We start from the raw sequence: 14605 nt of genomic DNA, 5'->3' as shown, positions 1-14605 counted from the left end.
GGCCCATTTTCTGTCTTCACACTGACCCACCCACATGCTTTTTCTGATGGCTTTCTAAAGAGCCTACAGAGAGGCCTCAAACATCCAACAAGGAATCCTGTGTAGTTTTTTAAGAGTCCATAGTCACTGAAACCTATTTGGCTATGTTATTTCCTGCAAGTATATTGTATAACAAAAAAACATGAACTTATGCTGATTTCACATTTAAATATGCTATACGAGGGAGAAGATGAAATTGCACAGAACAGAATATTTGCATTCCCCTTTGCTATTGTTCTATTTGTAGTGTTCCTCAGGATGATGAACTTAATTATAACTGGATTTCAAAGCTCTACATCTGGCTTTTTCCAGGACTCAAGGCTCCCATATATGAACAATTGCAGTAATGGAAGCATTAAGAACATTAAAATGATATTCCTTTAATCTCCTCTATTTTGCCTTCCTTTCATATCCTTTTGCACAATTCTCCAAAGACTTTCACTAATGCATAAAGTCTGCTTATATTTTCTTCTTTGTTGCAAAAAGATGACCCAAACAAATTTCTATCCTCTAAGGAGGATAAACTTTGTACAAGACCTCTTCTGCAGTACTTTAGGAATAACTTATTTATTGATGAAAATATTTAAGTATTCTAAGGGTATTTTTTAAAAATAATAAATTCCATGCTCCAAAGATAGATATATCATGACAGTGCTGGAAGCTGCTCTGTTTCCCAGTTAAAAATGCTGACTAGACGTTTTTCTTATTTGTTGTGGCAGATTCTGCAAAGGACGACCATATTACAAAAGACAATGAAGTGACAGATCATTCTGTATGTGACCAAGATCATCCTAATGGTAAGGTGTGAGGTCTTTTTTCATTTATTTTTTCTGCTGAGACACATTACATTTAAAAAAACAGATTTTAGTTTTTCTGGGAAAAAATGGAATCTGGTAATATTTTATTAGCTATGAATATCAAGTGATTGGTAGCTGCCAAGTTTAAAAGGGAAATTTGCTCTCCACAATCCTCATCACTTGCTCTTCTTGTACCAGGCTGACTTTATTTATTTTTGTTACCTGCCTAAACCCTACAAGCATTGGGTTTGCAATTACAGAAATGAAGATATGATAACCATGAAAGAAATGTGACACATATAGACAATAGATCTAGGTGATTAAATCTACATATCCTGGGAATACCAAGAAGAGAGACTAGAACAAACAGAAATGAAACAATCTTTAGAAAAATAACAGAAAAATAGTTTTCCTAATGTAAACCAATTCCTCCACCCAAAACACAAGAGTACACGTATTTATAGACAAAGGCATTGAAAACTCAAATAGGAACAGAAATCTACAAAGCCTCATAGAATTTCTGAAGATCACTGATAAAGAAAAGCTTATAAAGCATATAGGAAAATCAAAATCAGGTTACAATCAAAATCAGGTTACAAACAAAATCACCAAAATCAGATTAGCCTTAGCTTGCTTTCTTCTTCCACAATTCTAAATACTAGATGAAATGGAGTAACATTTCCATTGCTCTAAAGGACACATTTTCTATATTTAGTGAAGTTATTACTCATGCATGAAGTCAGGAGTAGTATTTTCTCAGGGATATATAGATTAAGAAAATATGCCACTCAAGTATCCCTCCTGAATAAACTAACAGAAATCCTGTGCAAAAACAATAAATATAGAAAGGAAGGAAAAAGCCAAGACTGAGAAAGAAACACTTGGAAAGTAGTATGTGATAAGAGACTCATTAAATGTATGAAAATGTTGAAATAATTGCTTCAAAATTTGTATCGGAATATCTTAATTAAATGTTTCCTTTTATCTCTCAAAATTATAGTATATGTTGTTTTAAAATGAAAAAGAAAAAGGAGACACTTCTTTCAGGAATGAAAGTCTAAATAACTTAGACCATTACTCTCCTTGAAGATAACTAGAAAAACTACACCAAAAACAAAAACAAAAAGTTATAGAGTCTGTTTAAAGGCATCAGAGAGCTAACAAGATAGTGAAGAATTGTCAGGCTAGGTTCTGGGAGAAAATAGATATCCAGAGATGTAAATTCAGAACTTGAAGCTGTTTTCATCTTAAGTCATTTGCTAATTCTACAAAAGGTATTCAGAGTCCCATTGCTGAAAAGGGCAAGTGACCATGGTAAACCCCCTGCTTTTTGTGTCGAAACCTTAAAGATATGCATCCTACCAGAAAGAATGAACCAGTTTTCTGAAAGACTGCTGCCCAGCTCTAAATCATCTCAATCCTCAAATTAAATTAAGATCAACCCAGATTGCTAGTCCCTACTGGCACCTGAGAAAAACAAATGTAAAACATTTACTAGATTAAAAAAGAGTGTTGTAGGTTTCAAACCATTTACAAAAACGAGTTTTTAAACTTAATTTCCAGCATGTCCAACACACATACAGAAAAAGAGCCAGAAAAAATGAAACAAGGTAACATAAAAAATAGTCAAGAGAAACAGGCCATTTGGGCTGAAAATATTAGAGTTATAAACATAAAGTATAAAATAATTTTGCTGACTGTTATAGGGGGATAAAGACAAGATTGAAAAATTTAGCTGAGAACTAGAAATTCAAAACAAAATAACACAAAAGAAAAAAGAAAAGAAAGGGGCTCCTGGGTGGCTCAGTCAGGTAAGTGTCTGCCTTTGGCTCAGGTCATGATCTCAGGGTCCTGGGATCGAGCCCCGTGTCAGGCTCCCTGCTCAGCAGAGAGTCTGCTTCTCCCTCTCCCTCTGCCCCTCCGCACACACTCATGCTGTCTCTCTTTCTCTCAAATAAATAAATAAAATCTTAAAAAAAAAAGAAAAGAAAATCGAGAAGTGAAAGATGCCATAACTGAAATGAAGAATTCAGTGAATAGATTCATAGTTTGACTGCATATTAGAAACAGATGGGGGTGCCTGGGTGGCTCAGTCATTAAGTGTCTGCCTTCGGCTCAGGTCATGATCCCAGGGTCCTGGGATCGAGCCCCACATCGGGCTCCCTGCTCCGCGGGAAGCCTGCTTCTCCCTCTCCCACTCCCCCTGCTTGTGTTTCCTCTCTCGCTGTCTCTCTCTCTGTCAAATAAATAAATAAAATCTTTTAAAAAAAAAAGAAACAGATGAAAGAGAATTTGTGCACTAGAAGTTAGGTTGTAAGAACATATCCAAAATAAAAATAGTAGAGAAAAAAAAAAAAAGGATGGCAAACACTAAAGAAAGGGAACAAATATAGAGGATAAAATTTATAAAGTCTATCACAAATGTAATTGGAGTCCCAGACAGAAAGGAGAGAGGGAATTGGGCAAAAACAGTATTTCAGGAAATTATGCTGAGAATTGTCCTACATTGATGAAGGATATCAGCCCACGTGTTCCAAAAGCCCTTTGAACTCCAACAAAATAAATGCACAAGTAGGCCCATCATTGTACAACTGCTGAAAATCAAAGATAAACAGAACATCTAAAAAGCAATTTTTAAACAGACTGATAGCTGACTTTTAACATATACAATGGAAATACTAAGACAATACAGCAGAATAGCTGCCAACCAAGAATTCTAAACTCAAGGAAAATGTGTGTTTCAAGAATAAGTTAATCAAGGATATTTCTGGCCAAGAAAAAGAAAAGTTCACCAACAGAGAATTTTGGTGTTCTTCAGGTAGGAGGGTATTGATCCCAGATAGAAGGACAAAGATGAAGGAAAAGAATTAAAAGCAAGATAAATGGTAATTATTCAGTAAGTCTAAATGAATACTGATGATACCAGTTCTTGACAAGAAGCAGGAAACTATGACCTATAGGAGAATAGAAATCAGTTAATATAAATCAATTCAGAAATGGTACAGATAGTGTGATTAATATGAAAGGCCATATTAAAAGTTATAATTTTATTCCATATTTTCTGAAAGCTAAAAGAGAGATTGTCCATGTTAATTAGAGACATTAAAGATATAAAATGACCCAAATTGAATTTCTAGAGGTGAAAAACGGAATTCTGAGATGAAAAATACACTTGATGGGCATAATGGCAGAATGGGCATAATGGCAGATTAGTCACTGCAGAAGAAAAGATTGGTGAATTTGAAGATGTAGCAATAGAAACTTATCCAAATTGAAACACAGAGAGAATAAATGATTGAAAACAATGAAAAGATCATCAGTGAGCTATGGAAGAACTTTAAAGGTAATTCAAAGTCCAGTATACATAAATTGAAATCTCTGAAAGCAACGCATGGGAAGGCAAGACAGAAAAAATATTTGGAGTAAAAATAACTTTGATGAAAACTGTGAACCCATATATACAAGAAGTTCTATGACCCAAAGCACAGGAAACATAAATGAAATTATAACTAAGCACATCATTATCAACTTGCTCAACACCAGTGATAAACAGAAAAATTTCAAAAACAATCAGAGGGAAAAGACAAGGTACATAAAGAGGAATAGATATGGAGAGGAAGCAGAAGTCTCATTGGAAACTACAAACTAAAATTACAGGCTCAAACATGGATGACTCTCACAAGCATAACATTAAAGAAAGTACAGAAGCGTATATATTGTACAGTCTCATTTATATCAAGTTCAAAAAGCAGAAAAAGATAGATAATGATACTATTTAGAAAGAAATGACTGAGTTGGGAAAATGATAAAGAAAATCTAGGTAGTGATTACTCTGAGTTAAGGTGCTGATTAAATTTTGGTGATTAGGGATGATGTTCTGATTGGCCCATGAGCTGGGCTTCTGGACTGGATGGATATCTAGTTTCTGAACTATAAGGATATGTAGTTTTTCTAATTGCTTTTGGTTATTTAACTGAACTCTCTGTATTGTTTGTGTACTTTCCTATATTTTGTTGCATTTTTAGAGAATAGTTAAAAGAGGAAGGAAGAAAGGGAGAAAAGGAGTGAGAGAAAAGGAAGGAAGTATCAATGTCAGAGTTTATAAAGCAAAGATTATGGTGGGGAGAAGGGAGAGTTGCACAAAATGCTGATTTCAGTAAAGGTAGTCAAAAACTGAAAATCCTGCTCTGCTATAGATTCTGACAATATGAGTTAGGGTTAAGAATACCTTTGAAAAAAATTGGTGATAATCACAAATAGAATTAAATCACAATAGAATTAAAGGAAGAGATCTTACTCTCTCAATTTCCTGGTATGTTTCATACCACACATGAGTATATTCAATAATGCAAATAAAAAAATAAATAGCAGTGTAAAAAAAGCACAATATATCAAATAAGATAACAGAAACACAGGCAAGTGGTTATGACAGGAAATGTAATTAGGTTAATTTATTAAGTGTAAAAGTCAGCTGGGTTGAATTAATTTAAAAAAAAATAGGGGCGCCTGGGTGGCTCAGTCGGTTAAGCATCTGCCTTTAGCTCAGGTCATGATCTCGGGGTCCTGGGATCAAAACCTGCATCGGGCTCCCTGCTCAGCAGGGAGTCTGCTTCTCTCTCTCCCTCTGCCTCTCCCTCCTGGCTTATGTTCTCTCTCTCTTGATTAGTCACTCTCTCTCTCAAATAAATAAATAAAATCTTTTTTAAAATTTTTGAAAAATATAAAGTCAGGGGGTGCCTGGGTGGCTCAGTCAGTTAGGCGTCTGCCTTTGGCTCAGGTCATGATCCCAGGGTCCTGGCATCGAGTCCTGCATTGGGCTACCTGCTCAGCAGGAAGCCTGCTTCTCCCTCTCCCACTGCTGCTCCCCCTGCTTGTGCACATGTCAAATAAATAAATAAAATCTTTAAAATAAACAAATAAATAAAAATTAAAAAATATAAAGTCAGGAAAGGTATATTTGGGAAATGAGCATCAAAAGAAAATATGAGAAACTACTTAAGGATCTATCCAGTTAGAATTCTAGCAAAAAGTCTCAAGCAAGAAAGAATTGCTCATTTTATATCAATAAAAATTTAAATCCCTGATTTAAAATAATAATGATGGTTTTTTATGTGCCAGATGATACAGTATGAATAAATTCCAATTGGAAATGCAATGGGGAATTCACAGGTATATTTTCAATTGATGATAGAATAAATAGACTAAAAATAATATGGAATCTTTGAAAAATGTGATTAACAGTGTAGTCCTACTATAGGAATAGGCAAGTCAATCAATGAAACAGAATAAAGAGTTTAGAAATGGAACAGAGTAGATCTGGGTTTTTAGCACATCTTCAGGTTGACATTTCAAAGACAGATGATTCCACAAATGGCATTAAGACAATTGTTTGGGCATTTGGAAAAATAATCTGAATCCCAACCTCATTCCTTATACCAGCTTAAATTACAGGAGGAGCAAAGATGGAATGTAAAAATGAAACTAAAAATACCAGACTAAAAGAACAAAAACGCAATTTTTTTTTAAATTTTGAAATAAGAACTGCTTTGAGAATTGTAAATAAAAATGCATAAACACATGATTGTATACATATGTTATAAAAAGGCATACATATATATATCTGCAAAATGTGTGTGCATGTGTCAAAATATGTCATAAAAGAGAGAAATGGCTAAATCTGAATATATACATTTTGACATGATAAAGATTATAATCAAATTCTAAAGAAAAACTCCCAGGAAAAGTACCCTCAAACTAAATGATAAAGAATCAGAAAAAAAAGACCTCATAAATCAATAAGAAAAAAAAGGGGGTGTCTGGGTGGCCCAGTCATTAAGTGTCTGCCTTCAGCTGAGGCCATCATCCCAGGGTCCTGGGATCGAGCCCCACATCGGGCTCCCTGCTCGGCGGGAAGCCTGCTTCTCCCTCTCCCACTCCCCCTGCTCGTGTTCCTGCTCTCACTATCTCTCTCTCTGTCAAATAAATTAATAAAATCTTCTAAAAAATAAAAAATAAAAAAACAATTGAAAAATGGACAAAGGACTCAATTATAATTTACAAAAGATGAATTGGGACGCCTGGGTGGCTCAGTCGATTAATTGCCTGCCTTCAGCTCAGGTCATGATCCCAGGGTCCTGGGATCAAATTCCGCATTAGGTTCCTTGCTCAGCGGGGAGCCTGCTTCTCCCTCTAACTGCCACTCCCCCTGTTTGTGTTCCCTCTCTCTCAAATAAATAAAATCTTTTAAGAAATGCAAAAAAACATGATTTCAGTGTCTTCTCCTTTTGAATATCAGATAAGTTTAAGTAGGATTGATAATGCCCAGAATTGCTGGGAATAGGGTATCCAATCATGCTCACACACCATTGGCGGTAGACTGAAAGACATAACCTCCTCATCAGCAATTTCGACAAAATCTAATAAAAAGTAAAGAGTTCATACTTTTGTCCCAGAATTATGCTCTAGGAATTTGTCTTAAAGTAACACCCACCAAGAGTAGGGAGACATGTTTTGACAAAAATCTTCATTGCAATACTATGTTTAATAGAGAAAAAGAAAGGAGACATCCAAAATTTTGTCCATAACATGGAATATATTGCATCTTTTAAAAATAAAACTTCTGAAGAAATTTTAATGACAGTGTAAGATGCTTATAAAAATATGAACTAAAAAAGTAAGAATCAAAGTGTAAATTCATTTTGATCCTAGGATATATTTATATATTTCTGTGTGTGTGTATGTGTACTGAGCCACATACACAAAGACTCACAAACATATATATACAGATACATATATATGTATGCATATACAAAGATATATCTACATGCATGTGTACACACATGTATGCATATACAGATGTATATCTACATACATATATACACACACAAAAGAAAGATAGCACTTTACAATATTAACGTGACAGTTATAAAATTATTATAGCTATGAATTATAGTTATAAAATTACTCATAATTCTGAATACTTATATGTATTTTTCAGTGTTTCTAGAAGGAAACTACAATTCTTTTGTAACTGCAAGAAAAAATAATTTTAGAAATAATTTACATTAGGTAGTAAGTTTTTTGGCCCCAGGAAAAAAAATGAAGGGTATCTAGAAGATAATCAAATTCACACTAATCTAGGTTTAATTTTTGCTCTTAAACTGAGGTTATTTTAGACATGGTAAACATGTAAAATTTTGAATATTAGCAGCAATCAAGTTTCAGGTTTAACAAAAGGACACAATTTTCCATTGTCTTTAAGACAAGCATCGAAGAAACAAAGTCTTTGTTCTTATGAAGATTTGAGCATATAATAATCTGCAAACAATAAAACTATACTTTTGTTACTATTGTTCAAAACCAGTCCATTTACAGAGTGCATTTAGGTTTATCCTCTAGAAATGTTTAGTTCCAGACTGATGGCCCCAGACCAATTTTTATGCAAATTATTTAAAGCATTAGCTTGAGCCAAACTTAATTACCAGGGCTCCAAGAAGTAATCACGTGATCTATTTCTAAAGAAAAGTGAATGGATTTTTGGATTATCTGTTCTAATAGTCCCCTCCCATTAGCATGGATGATTGAGTTCACTGTATAAAAATATATATATAAACTGTGGGACCCTTTATGTTCCTTTGTTTCCTCTGCCAGGAGGGATTAAGGCAGAGGACAGTGGGTGGAATTCAACTAGACTGAATGTGGAGAGGCAAACATAAAGCTTGCCCCCATGGGGTCAAGAAAGCAAATGGAATGTCTGAGTGCACTGTAGAGGAAGGCAGAAGGGCTGGAGACCCCTGGAGTCATCATTAACACACAGCAGGCCTGGGTGCAGGGCAAGGAGCTCACATAAGTACTTCCTCTTTGTGTAATATGCCTAGTCCTGGCTTGGCTCAGGAATGAGCAAATATGATTACTGTTGGATTTCAAAGCTGTGCACCTCATTTCTTTCCCCATTTTTTACTGACTTTATTTCAGAAAAATTAGAAAGAAGAAAATATATGTATTTCTATTTCAAGAAAAGACTGTCAAAATATGTAAAGCACACAGGTTGAAACAGATCAAGAGGGGGAAGAAGTGAAAAGGCAAGGGGGGCGAAATACTCCACAAGAACTTTGCAATGCCTCTCATCCTCAAAGCGAAGTGCCAGGGCCTTCTTAGTCAAAGAGAAAATCCCTAGTATTCATCAAGAGCCTTAGGCTGCCACCTCAGGAAGTCCCCCCCTTATCAGCAGGGGCCCCAGGCCCTGTTGAATTGTGGTCTTCCTATCCCTGATTAAATTCCTCTGAAGATTTATCAAATGGGGCACTGGGACTGGGGACACACAGGAATACAGAGTGGCTGCTTCTGTTCTCTGAATGCTCTACTCTTGCCTTCATTGTGACAGACAAAGCCCGATTGCAAATGACAAGTCAAGGGCCCAAGCAGGGATCCAGGAATAGGTGTGGTGGTTGGTTCCCTATCTCAACAGCGATAGAGAATGGGGCTCACTCAGACAGTGAATGTCCTCTCTCAATATCATCCACCCAATAAACAAACATCAGCGGTGACTAGAAGCTTTACCAGGAGACAGATCCTCATATAATGCCCAAGACAGAGGGAATCTAAGATATTATCTAGTTCTACAGCCTTAAAAATAGATAGATAATGAACCTGAAGCCCAAAGAGGTTGTGATTTGCCTAAAACTTCAAGTTCTTTCAGGGTTCTTTCCAATAAATATAGTATACAGAGTGCTTAGCAGCCTGAGGCACTTCTTGTGTTGCTAAAGGATGCAATAGAAAGTAAGTTACAGGTCCCTAATTACTATTTGCAGACATAGATGAGTACTATAATGGACAGCCAATTAAATAGATATTTATTGATCAATCCTTATTAGTAGGTACTGGGAGGGGAAATATGAATAAAGCACAGTTTTTATGTTCACAATGCTCATAGCCTGGTAATAGAGACAAACAGATACAACTATAATACAGTGTAATAAGATGAATAATAAATAGATAAATGAGCAAAGGAACTCAATAAGCAAAAACATGAAAATGATTGATCCTGCCTAGTGATTCAGAGGATGTTACAAAGAAAGGTAAATTGATGACTTAGTTTTGAAAGATGAGGAGAATTTTACCAGATAGAAAGGGGGAAAATGGGGTATTTCAACCAGTGAGAACATGTGTTAAATGGACACAAAGACAAGAAATAAAGAAATGTGTTTAGAAAATGGTGAGTAGGTTGGGACATAGAACAGAAAGGTAGGTGATTTGACCAAAAAACAAAAAAGAGGAACATTCAAGAAGAAAGAGGTACTCAACAGCTGAATTTCTCAAGTGTTTTTTTAGAGTTCAAATAGAGTAGACACTGAGCAAAAGTAACGATTTGGCTAGACTCAAACACCTTTTAGTTACAAATTTTTCTTCTATGATATCACTGAAAGCATTTTTCTCTATTTTCTAAATTGTTTCATTATAATTATTAAATTATATAATATGCATTTGTTGTAAAATATAAAATGTAGATGAGTACATAGTTACAAAAAATGAAATCATATTCTATGTTCTACAATCTTTGAAAATCTCATAATGTTTTTAATGGTTGCTATCACAAAAAAATACAGCTGCTTAGACTTCCTCTAATCCTTAAATTAGAAATTCTATTGCATTTTCTGTCCTCTGTATCTATTATCTTCTTGTGTTTCATTTTGCTCCCTAACTTTTGCCTTCTTAGTGAATTTTAATTCAAAAGTTTGATTTCTAAAACATTAATTTATGAATAATGTTCATTCTCTTTTATGACATCCTTTGCTGATGTTCATGTTGTTGTTGTGTTTTTAGGCTTGTAGATTTTTCTGATTGTCTCAGACAATTTCTTCTTCATTTAATCCATCTTTTCATTTCCTTATTTATCCGTTCTTAGAGTTCATTGCAAACCCAAAAATGCTATCTGTGTTTTATGTTTTTCTGAATATATTTTTTTTACGAAAATATTTTTCCCTTACTATAATTCCCCTCTTTTATTATGTTTCATTTTTAAGTCTCCTGTTTGTTTGGATAGCTAGAAAGAGCTATCCAGGCAAGATGTTTGCCAGGAAATAAATGGAGAAATCCCCTTCATTTTCTTTCATTTTTTTTAAGATTTTATTTATTTATTTTTCAGAGAGAGAGAGAGAGAGCACAAGCAGGGGCAGCAGGAGGCAGAGGGAGAAGCAGGCTCCCCGCTAAGCAAGGAGCCCAATGTGGGACTTGATCCCAGGACCTGGGATCATGACCTGAGCTGAAGGCAGATGCTTAACTGGCTGAGCCATCCAGGCATCCCTCCCCTTCACTTTCCATGTGCTATAATCCTTCTCTCCATCCAACTATTCTGATATCCATCCAGTATTTATCTAGAGTAAACATGGAATACATAACCTGTAGCTCTAGTTTTACCAGAAATAGGATTGATTTCCTCCCATCTCATTCCTTGAAGTTGAAACTTGATTTTAGAATTTAACATTTATCCTTATCAAATTTCTTCTTGTTTAATTTAGTCTGTTTAAGAGTGCTTCAGTGTTGATTTTGTTGTCCAGTATACTTGTTATCCCTCGCAGTTTCATGTGGTCTAAAAATCTGCTAAAAGTGAGTTTTTTCATAAATTTGGAACTCTGTTTCACATCTTACTAGAAAGAACTTTATGCACATTTAGTGCCTTTTTCCTTTCAACTATGCATTTTGAGGACAAGTATTGTATCTATTTTATTTAAGATCTATTCCCAGCACCTGATGTATCTGTCATTTAGTAGCACACAATACAGTGTCAAGTAAGTGACCAATAGTGTGTGGCATTATCGCTTTATATGGTACCCAAAGGTGAAAAAAAAATGGGTTTTGGGGAAAAGATTTTGCACAGCTTTCTTCTCCATATTAAAGAATTTTGTGACTAGTAGTATCATGACATTGTCTGAAGGATAAAGGCACACATGGAATTCTCATACATTTCTGGTGGGAGTATAAAGTGGAACACACTCTTCCAAATGCTGTTTTTCAGGATTTAGTAAAGCCAAAGTTATGTGTTGCCTATTACTTGGCAATATCACTCCTGAGTTTATACCCAAGTGATATGAATACATATATCCACCAAAAGACACGCACAAGAATATTTTTAGCAGTGTTCTTTATAATAGCCCCAAACTGAAAACAATTCAACATCCATAGGACATAATATATTTGGATAGTGGAATAGTATACATCCACAAAAAAGAATAAACACTTGACATATACAACAACTGGGATTAATCTCACAGAGGACATGTGAGAAAGCAAGCTACAAGAGAGCATATAGTGTATGTTCTGTTTTTATTAATTTCAAGAACAGACAAAACTATTACCTTTCACCTGTTGTAGGGTGTCCATTGGTACCAAAAGGGAGAGCCACTGGTGCTAGAAATGTTCTTGTTCTGGGTGGTGATCGCACAGGGAGACACATGTATGTGCATGTCAAAAGTCTTCAAGCTATATACTTACAACTTGTGTGTTTTACTATAGCAAGATATACTTCAATTTAAAAACTAAAAGGCAAAATAAAGACATTTCCAAGCAAAACAAAAAGGAAGAAAGGATTTGTAGTTGAACATTTTGAAAGCAGAGTGGGTATCACAATACTTAATTTCAGAGCTAATGTGGTAATTAGAGATAATGTATGTGAAGTGTCTGGGCCAAGTCTGGCATTTTTTATAGGATAAATAATTTGCAGATACACATATATCCTAGGCCAGTGCTTCTCAAGCTTTAATGCACATACAGATCACCTAGAAATCTTGTTAAAATGCATAATCTGACTCTAGGTCTGAGATGAGGCCTGAACTCCTATATTTTTGAAATTCCAGTGTTGCTTACCCACAGACCATAGTTTAAGTAGCACCAGAGTGGAATGGAGGTGAATGGGGTTTATCGGCAGGGGAAACATCTTGATCAAATCCATGTTTTAAAAGGTATTTCAGCTAGCAATTCACAGGATACACTACAGGAGAAAAAAATGACAGATCCAAGAGAAAGACAATATATCCTTAAATGAGGAAAGGGGAAGGGGAAATGAAGTGTGGGAAGAGAAACATTTTGCAGAATCATCAAGACATGGCACTTCATTGAATTTTAGAAGTGATGACAGAGAGTCATCAAAGACAGCTTGAGAAGTTTCACTTCAATGATCAGACAGATAAATATGCCTCCATTGTAATTATTTTATCGGATCCTTTTGATTAAAATTGAGCTCAAGAGGAATGATGTCAAAAAACTTTTGGGGGGGGGTTATGCTAGCAGAGAATGAACCAAGGGGAAGCCATAGAGTGGGCAGCTTAAGGATAGTTGCATGAAAGAGGAAACTATAAAGATAAAGGGTTGTACAAGTTAGCTTTGCTGAAGTAACAAATAATCCTAAAAGTTCCATTGGCTTACAACAAAAGTGTGTTTTGTCTCTGCTTGGTTCTGCTCCACATGATTTCATTCCAGGATGCAGACTGAAGGAGCACACTCACTTAGGAGCAAGAAAGATGGAGGACACATGCAATGGATCTTAAAGCTTCTGCCCAAATGTGCCATTTTGTAAACCAAGTCACACTAATAGGCCTGGTGTCAGTGGGGTGGGAACAAACACTTGTCCCACAGGGGCCACTGCAGGTCACATGGTCACAGACATGGAGTTGAATCCTCTTACAGGAAGAAGTAGGGACCAGTTGAAACAATAATGCAGTCTACCACAGCAGAGTCCAAGCCCCTCTGTATCCCCTTCATGCCAATAACCAACTCTAGCTCTGGATTTTTTTTTTTTTTAGCTTAACAGTTAAATATTCTCAGCATTAAAAAAAAGCGTTTTCTCAGCATAAAACCTTTCATTAAAATGAGGCAAATGGACAGATTTCAATTTCCTCTCTTAATGAGCACTTAGATATTCAAAACTCTACAGGGGAGGGGAGGGGGAGAAGCCAGGGGGTGTGGAAGAGAAACCATTACTAGATAATCAGCCTTGGAGTAATCAAGAATTGGCTGAATTCTCTCCTGATCTTTGCTATATTTAGTAGGTGTCTTAACAGAATGGTTGAGCTGTTAGGTGACCCAATCCCTGCGTGCTCACATTACTTAAGTTGTTCATGCTCTTTTAATGGGAGAATGAGAATACTAGGGTTTTAATTTTCTAGGAATCCTCAGTACAGGAAATTTATACATCTTAAAGGAAAATTAAATGTAGATAACCCATACAGCCCAGGAATTACTTAAAATTTCGAAACTTCCAGGTTGTGTCCATCAACGTTCAGTGCATTGATAAGCTAAACACCAATTACACCAGTCAGTCCAAAGAAGAGGTTTTTGCCTAATTACCTGGCTATTTCTCATAAAATAATTGACATAAATTTGATGACTTGCAAAGTTGCACACTTTGGTTCGAAACCGTTCTCTGCCTCTCCATGCAGGATCGAAACACGGTTTCTGAATGTTTTGCTTTTCCAAACCAGGGATAAACCTACGATCATGCATGTCTCATTTCTTTTATATTTCAACCACTGTTCTTAACAGGACAAGAGCATGATTCAACGAAGAATGAAATAAAAATTGAGGCAGACTCCCAGAGCTCATATATGGAAACAGAAGGTATTGAAACCAGAATGCCTTGTTATCCGAGAATGAGATGAAACTGTGAACCATGATTTTTGTTTATCCTGGTGTTTGTGAGTAGTGTGCGTGTGTGTTTTAGGCACTAATTACCAGAGCATGGCAATAGTGTTCTGCTCTGTGTGCCTCTTAAAACT

At 35.7% G+C, this 14605-nt stretch overlaps 1 protein-coding gene across 3 annotated transcripts in view; it reads left to right on the top strand.

The window, feature by feature from the left end:
* The window catches only part of MACROD2 (mono-ADP ribosylhydrolase 2), a 2039999-nt gene that overhangs the window by 1960661 nt on the left and 64733 nt on the right, over positions 1-14605 (top strand). For all 3 annotated transcript variants that reach the window (XM_064572799.1, XM_064572800.1, XM_064572801.1), the window contains 2 exons: positions 759-836; positions 14373-14447. In XM_064572799.1, coding sequence (XP_064428869.1) covers positions 759-836; positions 14373-14447 — 153 coding nt within the window. The remainder of the gene's footprint in view (positions 1-758; positions 837-14372; positions 14448-14605) is intronic.

This window comes from Mirounga angustirostris, unplaced genomic scaffold (genome assembly GCF_029215605.1).
Source record: "Mirounga angustirostris isolate CCGP_5_RB_7025 unplaced genomic scaffold, mMirAng1.0.hap1 SCAF_10, whole genome shotgun sequence".
Classification (NCBI taxonomy): Eukaryota; Metazoa; Chordata; class Mammalia; order Carnivora; family Phocidae; genus Mirounga; species Mirounga angustirostris.
This window is presented reverse-complemented; position numbering and strand designations above follow the sequence as displayed.